The sequence below is a fragment of the Entelurus aequoreus genome, linkage group LG03, assembly GCF_033978785.1.
Source record: "Entelurus aequoreus isolate RoL-2023_Sb linkage group LG03, RoL_Eaeq_v1.1, whole genome shotgun sequence".
In the NCBI taxonomy this organism is placed as follows: Eukaryota; Metazoa; Chordata; class Actinopteri; order Syngnathiformes; family Syngnathidae; genus Entelurus; species Entelurus aequoreus.
In genome coordinates, this window is record NC_084733.1 from 29,977,828 (window position 1) to 29,991,337 (window position 13,510).

A 13,510-nucleotide genomic window follows, 5' to 3' on the forward strand; every position below is an offset into this window, starting at 1 on the left:
CCGGCTTCCTCCCACCTCCAAAGACATGCACCTGGGGATAGGTTGATTGGCAACACTAAATTGGCCCTAGTGTGTGAATGTGAGTGTGAATGTTGTCTGTCTATCTGTGTCGGCCCTGTGATGAGGTGGCGACTTGTCCAGGGTGTACCCCGCCTTCCGCCCGATTGTAGCTGAGATAGGCACCAGCGCTCCCCGCGACCCCGAAGGGAATAAGCGGTAGAAAATGGATGGATGGATATATACTGTATATATATATATATATAATATATATATATATATGATATATATATATATATATATATATATATATATATATATATATATATATATATATATATATATATATATATATATATATATATATATATATATATATATATAGTCGAGGTTTCTGTGGTTTATCTGTCATACAGTGCTCAATACCGGGGTAGAGCGGAATATACGTTAGGTCAGGAAAAAACACAGAGGCGATATCATCCCTACAAGCCTGTTTCGCAGGTTTCCCTACACTCAGCGCTGTATCCCTACAAGCCTGCAAAACAGGCTTGTAGGGATACAGCGCTGAGTGTAGGGAAACCTGCGAAACAGGCTTGTAGGGATGATATCACCTCTGTGTTTTTTCCTGACCTAACGTATATGTATATATATATATATATATATATATATATATATATATATACATATATATATATATATATATATATATACACATACACGCATATATGTATATATACATATACACATATATACATAAATATACATGTAGACACAGTATATATTTATATACACACACTGTATATTTATATACATATAAATATATTTATACATATATATACTTATGCATACATATATATGTATATACATATGCATATGTATACATGTGGTTGTATGTATGTATATATATATATATATATATATATATATATATATATATATATATATATATATATATATATATATATATATATATATAAATTGCAGCTATGTGTAGCAGTGACCTGATATCTAAAGGTCTACGTGAGACTGTCCACCCACCCCTTTGTCCTCTGAGCTGGCCGCCTGCAGGAAATGTCCAGGCTGGGGCTGCACGGGCCTCTCCTTCTCTCCGCCGGACGTCTCCAGCTGCGACATCTGAGCGATGTACTCCCGGTAGGCGTCGTGGTACTCAGCCTGCTGCTTGGCGGTCAATTTGCCGATGTCGTTGGAAGATTCTTGAGATATGAGGCTGGACATGCTTGTGGCGTGGAGAGTCGTCACCTGTTCAAGAGGAGGGGAAAATAAACTACTTAGAATCAATCTGCTCTATTTTCAGAGCGTCACAGTAATTGTAGGGGAATTCACAATTCTTCTTGATGAACCGTAGCTCTCCTGTGCAGGCAGCACTCATGCAGCCCCAGAACAAGACACTAGCACTATAATGCTCGACTGTAAGCAATTATCTTGGTACACATTTGTATTGCCAGCTATTTAGACAATATTGGTGGTGTTGAGTTATTTTTTGTTGTTTAGACACATTAAGGAACATCACATGGTTACATTTGAATTATTCAACATACCTGAAAAGGAGTAGGAATTAGCAAAGCTTGTATTTAATCCTACCCCTTCTCCATGTTTTTTCTTGATAATTAATTTACACTATAACTTTTACATGTTCAACTTAAGTTCACTTTCTGTGTGAAAGTAAGGATTAAATGTCAATAATCCTGCAATGTAAAAAAAACTTTAGACTAAATATACATACTGGTCTGAAAATTGTGAGTTAAATGAACACTGGATATACATAAAGTAATAACTTAGTTTAAATGTTAGTGTAGACTCGTATGTAATATGTTTTATTTATTGCTGACTTCAGCTGCATCAAGTATTTAAGTCTTATTTCCTTGTAATTGAGATGTCATCCTCTCTTCATTTCTTTGACAACAAGTGCTTTGGCTACATACACAGGGGATAATAAATCTATACTGCCATATGATGACTACTTTAAAGTATATTCAAATTTAATTTCTATAGCATTGTCCTTGATAAAATACACTGTAATACAAATGTGGTGCTGAAATGTGAGGTGTATTACCACTCTTGTATGTAAACACAATAGTAATTTCAGTGTTTAATAATTTACAGTTTATGTGCATCATAAGAAAAATATGAGCATATGCCATTTTGTGTGAGATAATAGGTGAGGTAAAGATAACATCTTTAATCTAGCTGATGCACACATTTTTTTTTTCAGTCTGCTGTTGTGTTTAGAAACACCACTGACTTCCTCTGCTGTGCCCCTTTCTCGTTTTAAACCATAAATGAGGTGTATGTGGACGCCATCAAAAAACGACATGTGGTTTCTTGACCTGATACGAAATGTCCCATTTAAATATGCTTACACTAGATTATCTTTCTTTACAGTGTGTAACACATGCCGCATATGTTTCAACTTGTAATGGCGGTGTTTGTGCGTTTTAAAAGCACTGACCGGCGGCCACTGTGCGCCGCTGCTGTGTCTTGGTGGTTCCTCCAGGCCTGCTCCACTGAGTTCCTCGAAGCTCAGGTTGAGGCTGAAGGTCTCTGATTCCCGCTGGGCTCCCACAGAGCGACTGCCAGGATCCCCGTGGTAGACGCTGTTGCCCTGCTCGCTAGGAGCTCGCGACTCATCCTGCAGCACAGCCTGGCTTTCAGTGTGTCGCTGTTCCATCACCTGGAGGAGAATACTTCATTTTAACTCAACACACGCACAAGTCTGGTCATCTCAACAAGTTATGTTACACAGCAACAAGGGCAAACAATGGTCGGCAACTACGCGCTCTTCATTATGAGGAGCTGTCCACTCATCCCAGACAATGACTTCCCTTCATCCAGATATCAGACAGCCATCTTGGAGCAGATGGCTGCGCTGGCTGCGTCCTGGCAACACAACACTTATTTAGTGCATGAAGCAGTAAGGACGCCATACTTTCCAGCTGTTCTGATGTCCGAGCTCGGCATCGGATGTCCGCTAAAAACATGACTGGTTTGTTATTGGGAGGCTGCTACACGTGTTCGTGATTGCGGGCTTCTCGTAATGCGGATTATCAAATCTCCATTCCAATATCTTAGCTTAGCACAGGATGTCGTGTTACAAAATGCTTCCATCTTTTGAGTGGAAAAAAATGAGGAGGAGGCCTTGTTCTAATTTCAAAAGAATTGTACCCATAGGAAAGAAAGAAAAAATACGTCTTTTGGGGTCATAAGAAAAGCTTTGGTAAACATTTTGAGTAACATTCTTAATGGTCATATATTTGTAAAAAGAAGCAAACCAATATGTAGCCGGCTCACTTTAAGACTAGTTTTGCTGTTTTGGGCTCGGATAGGACAGACTCTTATTCATCCCACAATGGGTAAATTATGTGGTTGCAGTACAGATTTAAAAAGTCCTCCAAAAAGTATCAAAAGTAGCGCAAAAGTCACAAAAGTGCCACCCCACGTTGCACAGTCCAGAAGGAGTTTAAACTAAAAGGAAAAAAAAAACACGACAAAAAGAGCGAAACATAAAAAAAAAACACAAATGAGGATATAAAGAAGTACAGAGCTGCTGCAACCAGCTGCCACTTCAGTCGCACCATTTTTACATACAGCAACACAAGTAAAAAGCAATGAAGAGCAAAAAATGAGTAATAAATAATATATTGTGCACATACGATTGCACCATGCATAGATACAAATCAAAAACACAATCTTAACACCCATACTGTGGTGGCCGCCTATACCTAAGAGGGGGACCCGGGGCTGAGGGCTCGCCTCTCACACGTCAACCTGAGTTTGCGCCCCGCTCGGAGCAGGAGGAAAAAAACAATGCAGCTGAGAGAGAGAGTATACAATCGCTACACGAAGCAGAGCTGTCTGTGATTGTCAACTATGAACACCAATCATTGCATTTCGACGTCAAAAGTTGGGGGGCCTTGATTGGGTGGGGGCTCCTGGGCTTCAGTCCATGTAAGCCCGAGCATTAAGGCGGCTCTGCCTCTGCGGTGTTCTATGCCATCGTCTGCAGGGGTGGGGGCAGCACGGTCAGAGACAGTAATTTTAATATCATTGGTTAATTTACCCAACAATAACTACTAGGGGTGTGGGAAAAAATCGATTCGAATTCGAATCGTGATTCTCACGTTGTGCGATTCAGAATCGATACTCATTTTTAAAAAATCGATTTATTTATTTATTTAAAAAAATAATAATTTTTTTTTTTTTTTTTTAATTAATCAATCCAACAAAACAATACACAGCAATACCATAACAATGCAATCCAATTCCAAAACCAAACACCCAGCAACACTCAGAGCTGCAATAAACGGAGCAATTGAGAGGAGACACAAACACGACACAGAACAAACCAAAAGTAGTGAAACAAAAATGAATATTATCAACAACAGTATCAATATTAGTTACAATTTCAACATAACAGTGATTAAAAATCCCTCATTGACATTATCATTAGACATTTATAAAAAAATAAAAAAAAGGAACAATAGTGTCACAGTGGCTTACACTTGCATCACATCTCATAAGTTTGACAACACACTGTCCAATATGTTCACAAAGATAAAATAAGTCATATTTTTGGTTCATTTAATAGTTAAAACAAATTTACATTATTGCAATCAGTTGATAAAACATTGTCCTTTACAATTATAAAAGCTTTTTAAAAATATCTACTACTCTGCTTGCATGTCAGCAGACTGGGGTAGATCCTGCTGAAATCCTATGTATTGAATGAATAGAATCGGGAAAAACATAGTTTTTCAATCGAGAATCGTGTTGAATTGAAAAAAAAAATCGATTTTGAATGAAATCGTGACCCCAAGAATCGATATTGAATGGAATCGTGGGACACCCAAAGATTCACAGCCCTAATAACTACGTTGCTGCCAAGTGACATAAGTTATATTTCCAGTTCTACGGTTATCGTTAAACAATTCCTCTTGTCCATCGCTGGTACCCTTTAGTGGTGTTCTGCCATTAAAAAATAAGAAAAAGCAAAACACACAGATAGGTCCCCAACCCCAGGACGGGTTTCTGGCGGACCACAAATAGAATTGTTAGAAATGACATTAATTTAATTTTATGTCTTCACTGTATCTTGTTTTTACAGAACCCTCACTTCCGCCCATGCGTCACATTACTGCACTCGATTGAGCCTCCTCCATCATTGCACGCGGTTATGGTAAGCGAGCAAAAAAAGGTGCAGGAAAACAAGGACGGGGTCCCACTGATTCTCCATGAAGGAGAGATCATTTTGAAGTAATAATAGTGTAGTAATTGTTGTGATACTTGTAAACTGTAATAGTTTCCCCCCTTTATTCTTACTATAATATTATTATGTCACCATTACACCCTCCACCAGAGGTCTGCAGGACCGAATACTTTCCGAACACACTGTATGTAGCTAAGGTGTTGTCGTAGCTTGCTTACTTCAGATGCAGTCAGTAGTCTTTGTTCAACTTCTTAAGTTACACTAGTGGTTCCTCAAGGTTCCATCTTAGGTCCTCTCTTTTTCATTGTTTAGGTTAGGCTATTCAACTGGTGGCCTGCGAGTTCAGTTCAAAAACCTTGTGAAAGACTCACATTTTTGTAGAAGGTCCCTAAAAAACAGCAGAGTGCTTCTGTAACACTGACAAAATAAACAGACCAAAATCAAATATCTACTTCAGAGGACGCTGGTTCTCTGGAATATACAAAATAAGACTAGTAGTGAAGGGAAAAGTCTACCATCCCACACCCCAATCCTCAGATTTCTGGAAATGTGGCCCCTAAAACAATTTAGTTGAATATCCCTGTTCTAAATTGTCCATTGATCTGAATGTTTTTTGTCAACAACAGGGCTGTTCAACTGGCGTCCCACAGACTAAATCCAACCTAATAATGACATCAGGCTGGCCCCTAAGTTCAGTTCAAAACATTAAAAGGGACTAACCTTTTTTCAGCAGATTCCAAAAAATACAGCGCTGTAATATGAAAGATTTTTTACATATTTTACGGGGCTATTTTCTATTTTAAAAGGTGTAACTCTGACAAAAGAAAACCCTCAAAAACAAATGTGCACTACAGAGGAAGCTGGTTCTCAGGAATATACAAAATAAAAACAGTAAAAGCAAGAAGTAAGCCCCCCCATGATCCTTAACTTTCGAGAAATGTGACCCTCAGAACAATTTAGTTGAATAACCCTGGTTGAGAATAAAATAGAATTGAATGGACTTTATTGTCATTATATTTGCATATAACGAGTTTAAGGGGCGTCATGGCGTAGTGGGTAGAGCGCCCGTGTCAGAAACCTGAGGGTTGCAGGTTCGCTCCCCGCCTCTTACCATGCCGTTGTGTCCTTGGGCAGGACACTTCACCCTTGCCCCCGGTGCCGCTCACACCGGTGAATGAATGTTGAATGAATGATAGGTGGTGGTCGGAGGGGCCGTAGGCGCAAATTGGCAGCCACGCTTCCGCCAGTCTACCCCAGGGCAGCTGTGGCTACGAAAGTAGCTTACCACCACTAGGTGTGAATGAATGATGGGTTTTTAACATGTAAAGCGACTTTGGGTACTTAGAAAAGCGCTATATAAATCCCAGTTATTATTATTATTATTATTATTAAGGACTCCAACTTCAGGTGCGGTAGTGGAAACAAATATGGGATAAAAATAAATTACACAAGAAGTAATAAAGACAAAAAATAAGAATTGAAATAAACAGACTACTATCCAATAAAAATAATAAGCAATGCTGTACAATATACAAAACAATATACAAAATACTGTACAATATACAGAACAAGACAAGAGTACCGGAGTAATAACAATCAGTGTCGGATGCATTGCACTGGAAGGGTAATATTGCACAGTAGGGTGTTAAGGTAGGATATTGTATAGGGATGAATTATTTACTATAAGTTTGATAGCGGTAGTGACAGTGATAGATGGATGAATATTATATATACATTTCAACAATTGCATTTAAGAATATGGGAAATTTCCCGACAAAATGGGTGAAAATAAGGGATTTTCACTTTCCTCACAAATCAGTTAATTTTTTAAAATAAAAATGAATGGCCTGGACAGGATTTGAACCCACGTCACTTGTATCACATGAGCGAGTCTTTAACGATTATACCACCAGTTTGTGGGTCTAATGGAAAAATTCCAAGTGAGGAACTCTAATATTGCAAATATAAAAACAATTCTGGGCTCCTTCATGGCGCTTACAGTTGGGACATTTCTCAAGTTGGCTTACGTCATTTCTTCCTCAATGCTACAGAAAGCATGAGGAAGCGTGAGCAGCTGCCTGCTCTTCTTGAGATAAAGATAAAGTAAAACACATTATGAAAAAGGAGAGGACTATAGGGGTGTGTTGAGGAACGCCTCAGTTATGTAAATCACAAGTTTGGACTCGAGCGTTTTATGTTTGCTAGCAAGGTTAAAATGTCAATGCAAGGATGTGCCAATGTGTTTACAGTGGTTCAACTTCCTCTTTACAACAGGAGCTCTCGAGTGTTTCTCGGAATTTGCTGCAAAAATGTTTGTCTTCTAAGTATTGAACTAAAATCGGTGTTATTCCTGAATAGCCCTGATTTAGAGTATCCAATTAAACTAGCATGCATGTTTTGGGGATATGGTAAGAAAACCCAACACCTGAAAAAATCTCAATCATTTTCTGTTACGCCGCCCCAGGAAGAAAACAATATTTTTATGCCCCACCACTCTCTGCATCAAATATAAATAGTATCATTCGTCTATATAAAATGACCTCTGAATAACATTGTATCTTTATCAACATGAAAGAAAACAAATAACATTGTTTTTTTTAATCTGTAACAGAAAATATTTAAAGTGCATCTATTTGCCTGAAATAATAAAACAAAATTAACCCTGGTTCAAACTATAAACATTTTGTGTTTTTCTTTATAAAATGCTATAAACTCAATAAATAATAATACATTTAAATAGATCAGCAACATTAACTCAGAGCACATTATATAAAACACTTTAACCTACAAAACAAATTTTTGTAGGTTAAAGCAATTTTTGCGGATTTTTTTCTTTTTTATAAATCAAAATGAGGAAATCAGGATAAAATGAGCAAGTTATGTAGTGTACAGCTTTTGAAAGCGAGGATTGATGAATGATACTGCATGGGACGGCGTGGCGAAGTTGGTAGAGTGGCCGTGCCAGCAATCGGAGTGTTGCTGGTTACTGGGGTTCAATCCCCACCTTCTACCATCCTAGTCACGTCCGTTGTGTCCTTGGGCAAGACACTTCACCCTTGCTCCTGATGGCTGCTGGTTAGCGCCTTGCATAGCAGCTCCTGCCATCAATGTGTGAATGTGTGTGTGAATGGGTGAATGTGGAAATACTGTGAAAGTGCTTTGAGTACCTTGAAGGTAGAAAAGCGCTATACAAGTATAACCCATTTATCATTTATTTATTTATTCTAAAAAGCATGTTCCTTCCCCTGGGGTCAAACAAGCCCCCCCCCCCATCACCTCTGGAATCACACTGCCCCAAAACCCGCCACCCCAGGGGGAAACCGCCCCAATATTTAAGAAGGACTGACATAAACGGAGATTTGAACCCTACATCTCCGGACTATGAGACCACGGTGCGGTTGAATATTAATGCTTATCCTCCTGAGAACCAGCATTCACTGCAGTGGACATTTGTGTTTTGCATAACAGAGCAATTTTTTTCCAAAATATGTAACTCCTGACAAAATAAATTGAACAGAAACAAATGTCAACTGCAAAGGGCGCTGGTTCACAAAAGCATATAACAAATATTTGTGCAGGCTATGCTAAATGTACAATTATAAAACCCGAAACCAGTGAAGTTGTGTAAATGGTAAATAAAAACAGAATACAATGATTTGCAAATCCTTTTCAACCTATATTCTAAATAGACTGCAAAGACAAGATACTTAACGTTCGAACTGGTAAACTTTGTTATTTTTTGCAAATATTAGCTCATTTTGAATATGATGTCTGCAACATGTTTCAAAAAAGCTGGCACAAGTGGCAAAAAAGACTGAGAAAGTTGAGGAATGCTCATTAAACACTTATTTGGAACATCCCACAGGTGAACAGGCAAATTGGGAACAGGTGGGTGCCATGATTGGGTATAAAAGCAGCTTCCATGAAATGCTCAGTCACAAACAAGGATGGGGCGAGGGTCACCACTTTGTGAAGAAATGCGTGAGAAAATTGTTGAACAGTTTAAGAACAACATTTCTCAACGAGCTATTGCAAAGCACTTAGAGCAGGGGTGTCAAAGTCAAATGGACGGAGGGCCAAATAAAAAATTTAGCTACAAGCCGAGGGCCGGACTGTTCGAATGTTCATTGAAAAATTTTTAAATGACGCATATAGTCTAGTGAACCTAATTGAACCTACTGAAAACCTAACAAATATATTCCAATATGATCAGATAAATAAAGCAATATTTTCTTATGGCTCTGTCAGTAATCTTTAATTTTCAACAGACACAAAAGACAAATTTCCTTTATATAAAAATCCCCATAACATGAACATTAAATGAAAGAAACCGGTATTCAAGGCACCATCAGTAGCCTATATTTTCTATTTTAGCAAAAGTGGGCTAAATTTACTTCAAAGAAAAAAACAATAATAGCAATTTTCTATCATCCACTCAACTGAAATATTTTAAAAATATAATTAAATTGAAATACAATAAAATAAAGTGCAAAAATCTATAAATCAAAAACAACACTTTGTTTAAGGAGAAGTAACATGCAGTGAAAACAAATATTAAACTTTAACTTTTAAACTTGAATTGAGTAAAAACTCTAAATATGTGATTGCACAGTAATGTTCACATTAAACCCCCCTCCTCCCTCCGTGGGAGGGAGGCGAGTTGGGTGCCCGAAACCCCCCGCTGGTTTCGGCCCGCCCCTTGGCGCGCGTGGCACGGCGGGCTCCGCGACCCGACGGCTGGCCCTCGTGGCTTGACGGCGGGCGCGTCCCAACGGGCCGCGCGTAGGGGTCAAACGCAGAAGTCTCAGGGCCTCGTGGTGAGGGGGTGGCCTGCGGGTTTCGGCCCGCTTGACCCCCCCGCTCCGCTTGGCGCGCGCGGCACATGACGGGTTCCGCCACCGACGCTCGGGCTGCAGCCCGACGGTGGTGCGGGCCCGGCGGTGACGCGCGGTTTGGGGAAACAAAGCAGAAGTCTCAGGGCCTCGGGGCCGGGTTTCGGCCCGCCCCCTTGGCGCGCGTGGCACGGCGGGCTCCGCGACTGACGGCCGAGCTGCAGCCCTTCGGCCGGCAGGCGCGTCCCGGCGGGCCGCTCGCCCCCTTTCGGAACCTTGGACCGGCATCCGCTTGGTGCGTGTAAAAGATCTGCGGTCTGCGGGCCGGTTCTAATAATAAATCAAGATCATCCCAAGGGCCGTAAAAAACCTTCTCGCGGGCCGGATATGGCCCGCGGGCCTTGACTCTGACATATGTGACTTAGAGGATTTCACCATCTACGGTCCGTAATATCATCAAAAGGTTCAGACAATCTGGAGAAGCTGAAAACCAACATGGAATGCCCGTGACCTTCGATCCCTAAGGCGGTACTGCATCAAAAACCGACATCAGTGTGTAAAGGATATCACCACATGGGCTCAGGAAAACTTCAGAAAACCACTGTCAGTAACTACAGTTCGTCGCTACATCTGCTAGTGCAAGTTAAAACTCTACTATGCAAAGCGAAAGCCATTTATCAACAACACCCAGAAACTCCGCCGGCTTCGCTGGGCCGGAGCTCATCTAAGATGGACTGATGCAAAGTGGAAAAATGTTCTGACGAGCCCACATTTCAAATTGTTTTTGGAAACTGTGGACGTCGTGTCCTCCGGACCAAAGAGGAAAAGAACCATCCGGACTGTTATAGGCGCAAAGTTCAAAAGCCAGCATCTGTGATGGTATTGGGGTGTATTGGTGCCCGATCTGTGAAGGCACCATTAATGCTGAAAGGTACATACAGGTTTTGGAGCAGCATATGTTGCCATCCAAGCAACAACTTTTTCATGGACGCCCCTGCTTATTTCAGCAAAACAATGCCACTCCACATTCTGCATGAGTTACAACAGCGTGGCTTTGTAGTAAAAGAGTGCGGGTACTAGACGGACCTGCCTGTAGTCCAGACCTGTCTCCCATTGAAAATTTGTGGCGTATTATGAAGCATCAAATATGACAACGAAGACCGTTGAACAACTTAAGCTGTAAATCAAGCAACAATGGGGAAAAAATTCCACCTGAAAAGCTTCAAACATTGGTCTCCTTAGTTCCCAAATGTTTACTGAGTGTTATTAAAAGAAAAGGCCATGTAACACAGTGGTAAAAATGCCCCTGTGCCAACTTTTTTGCAATGTGTTGCCATTAAATTCTAAGTTAATTATTATTTGCAAAAAAAAAAAAAAGTTTCTCAGTTTGAACATTAAATATCTTGTCTTTGCAGTCTATTCTATTGAATATAAGTTGTAAAGGATTTGCAAATCATTGTATTCTGTTTTTATTTACGATTTACACAACATGCCAATTTCACTGGTTTTGGGTTTTGTACAAGGCACATTAAGTACAACCTAATGCGAGCCAATACAGGAGTATTGCAATGTTTATTATTGTTTGTTCAAGTGTCTCTAATGTTGCGTCCAGAGAGTGTACAGATACTTGGAGCTCACCATTCCCCTGAAGAGCTGCCAGTCACCAAAGTTCATCTCCATCTCTTTCTTCAGCTCGTCCAGGTTGCACTGAGCCAAAACACGTCCGTTTATATTGGCCTGCAACGTTTGAGGAAAAACATAACGAGTGAATTAAGCAACATTTTGAACCATGAAATACAACACATTTAGCAAATGCTCGGTGTGGAAACTCAATTCGATCCGACAGGCGCACCTTCTTGATGGTGGCGGTGTACTGAGGCAGCATGCAGGCGTCGATTCCGTCGATATGCCTGAGCCAGTCGCACACCGCGTCCGTGCTCATAGAGCTGAGCAGGACGGCAGGCGAGGCCTACGAAACACATGCAATAAGAATCAACACCACTTTGAGGGCACGTTAAGACTAGTGCATCTCATAACGTATGACACACTAGTGAGCAATCCCTGTGGAGGAGACACAACGGCTGGTGGTCACGATTCCACACACAGTAACTCTGTCAGACACACAAATTAAGGGTACGAGCAAACAAAGTCGACAACTTATCCCAAACAGTTGCCCCGCCTTGTTCTTTTTTTTAGTGTGTGTATATACTGTATATATATATATGTATGTGTATAAATACACTGCATAAGGACATAAATTGTATGCAACATACTTGGATATTAATGGATGGAGACGCTGAGTCTGAGTGGTGGTTGTCTAACAGCTACAAGACATGGACTACCTCCTCTCTTTTCCATTACACTGCAATCTTTTTATTGCTCAAATACCCAATGGCCACATAGTATTTGCTTTGCTTCTGGTTACTAGACAGGAAAGTGCAGCGTTTAATCAAATGAGAGTGGTGTTAGACAGACTCGCATACTATCATACGTAAGGTGCCACACTTGGCATCGGTGAGCAAAAAGTGTGAGAAACAACAGTGCAACTACAGCATGACTACTCATAATTGAGGTGACAAAATGAGCTTCAAGCGAGATGCCTAATATTTGATACTACAGCATGCTGTGATATTGATAAGACAGTGTTAAAGTATTAGTGCGAGGTGTGGTTATATGCAGAATAGGGTTGCAGCGGTATACTGGTTTCACAGCCTATATGAACACTGAAGTGTGATGTATGTGTGATGCTACAGAATGCTTATTTTCAAACATTTTTAATTAAAAATAAAAAAGTATTTAACCAGGCCACAAATAATTTACAGAAATTTGGGGGAATACATTTTAATATAAGCCAAAAACAGGAGTTTTACTGGACATTTTTAAATTTTCATGTTTGCTGTTCAGGAGAATTAAAAAAAAAAATATATATAATATATATATAAATATATATATATACTGTATATATATATATATATATATGTATATATATATATATACATAGATATCATATATATATCAATCTATCCATTTTCTACCGCTTCTCCCTAATATATATATATATATATATATATATATATATATATATATATATATATATATATATATATATATATATATATATATATACTGTGTATATATATATATATATATATACTGTGTATATATATATATATATATATATATATATACTGTATATATATATATATATATATATATATATATATATATATATATATATATATATATATATATATATATATATATATATATATATACTGTATATATATATATATATATACATACATACATACATATATATATATATATATATATATATACTGTATATATATATATATATATATACTGTATATATATATATATATATATATATACTGTATATATATATATATATATATACTGTATATATATATATATATATATACATACATACATACAT

General features: G+C 38.8%; 1 protein-coding gene across 3 annotated transcripts in view; it reads right to left on the reverse strand.

The window, feature by feature from the left end:
- kidins220a (kinase D-interacting substrate 220a) overlaps positions 1-13,510 on the reverse strand; it is a 102,135-nt gene that overhangs the window by 2,630 nt on the left and 85,995 nt on the right. For all 3 annotated transcript variants that reach the window (XM_062041586.1, XM_062041585.1, XM_062041584.1), the window contains 4 exons: positions 11,906-12,022; positions 11,692-11,790; positions 2,468-2,689; positions 1,036-1,257 (listed from right to left, as the gene is read on the reverse strand). In XM_062041586.1, the coding sequence (XP_061897570.1) occupies positions 1,036-1,257; positions 2,468-2,689; positions 11,692-11,790; positions 11,906-12,022 (660 nt within the window). The remainder of the gene's footprint in view (positions 1-1,035; positions 1,258-2,467; positions 2,690-11,691; positions 11,791-11,905; positions 12,023-13,510) is intronic.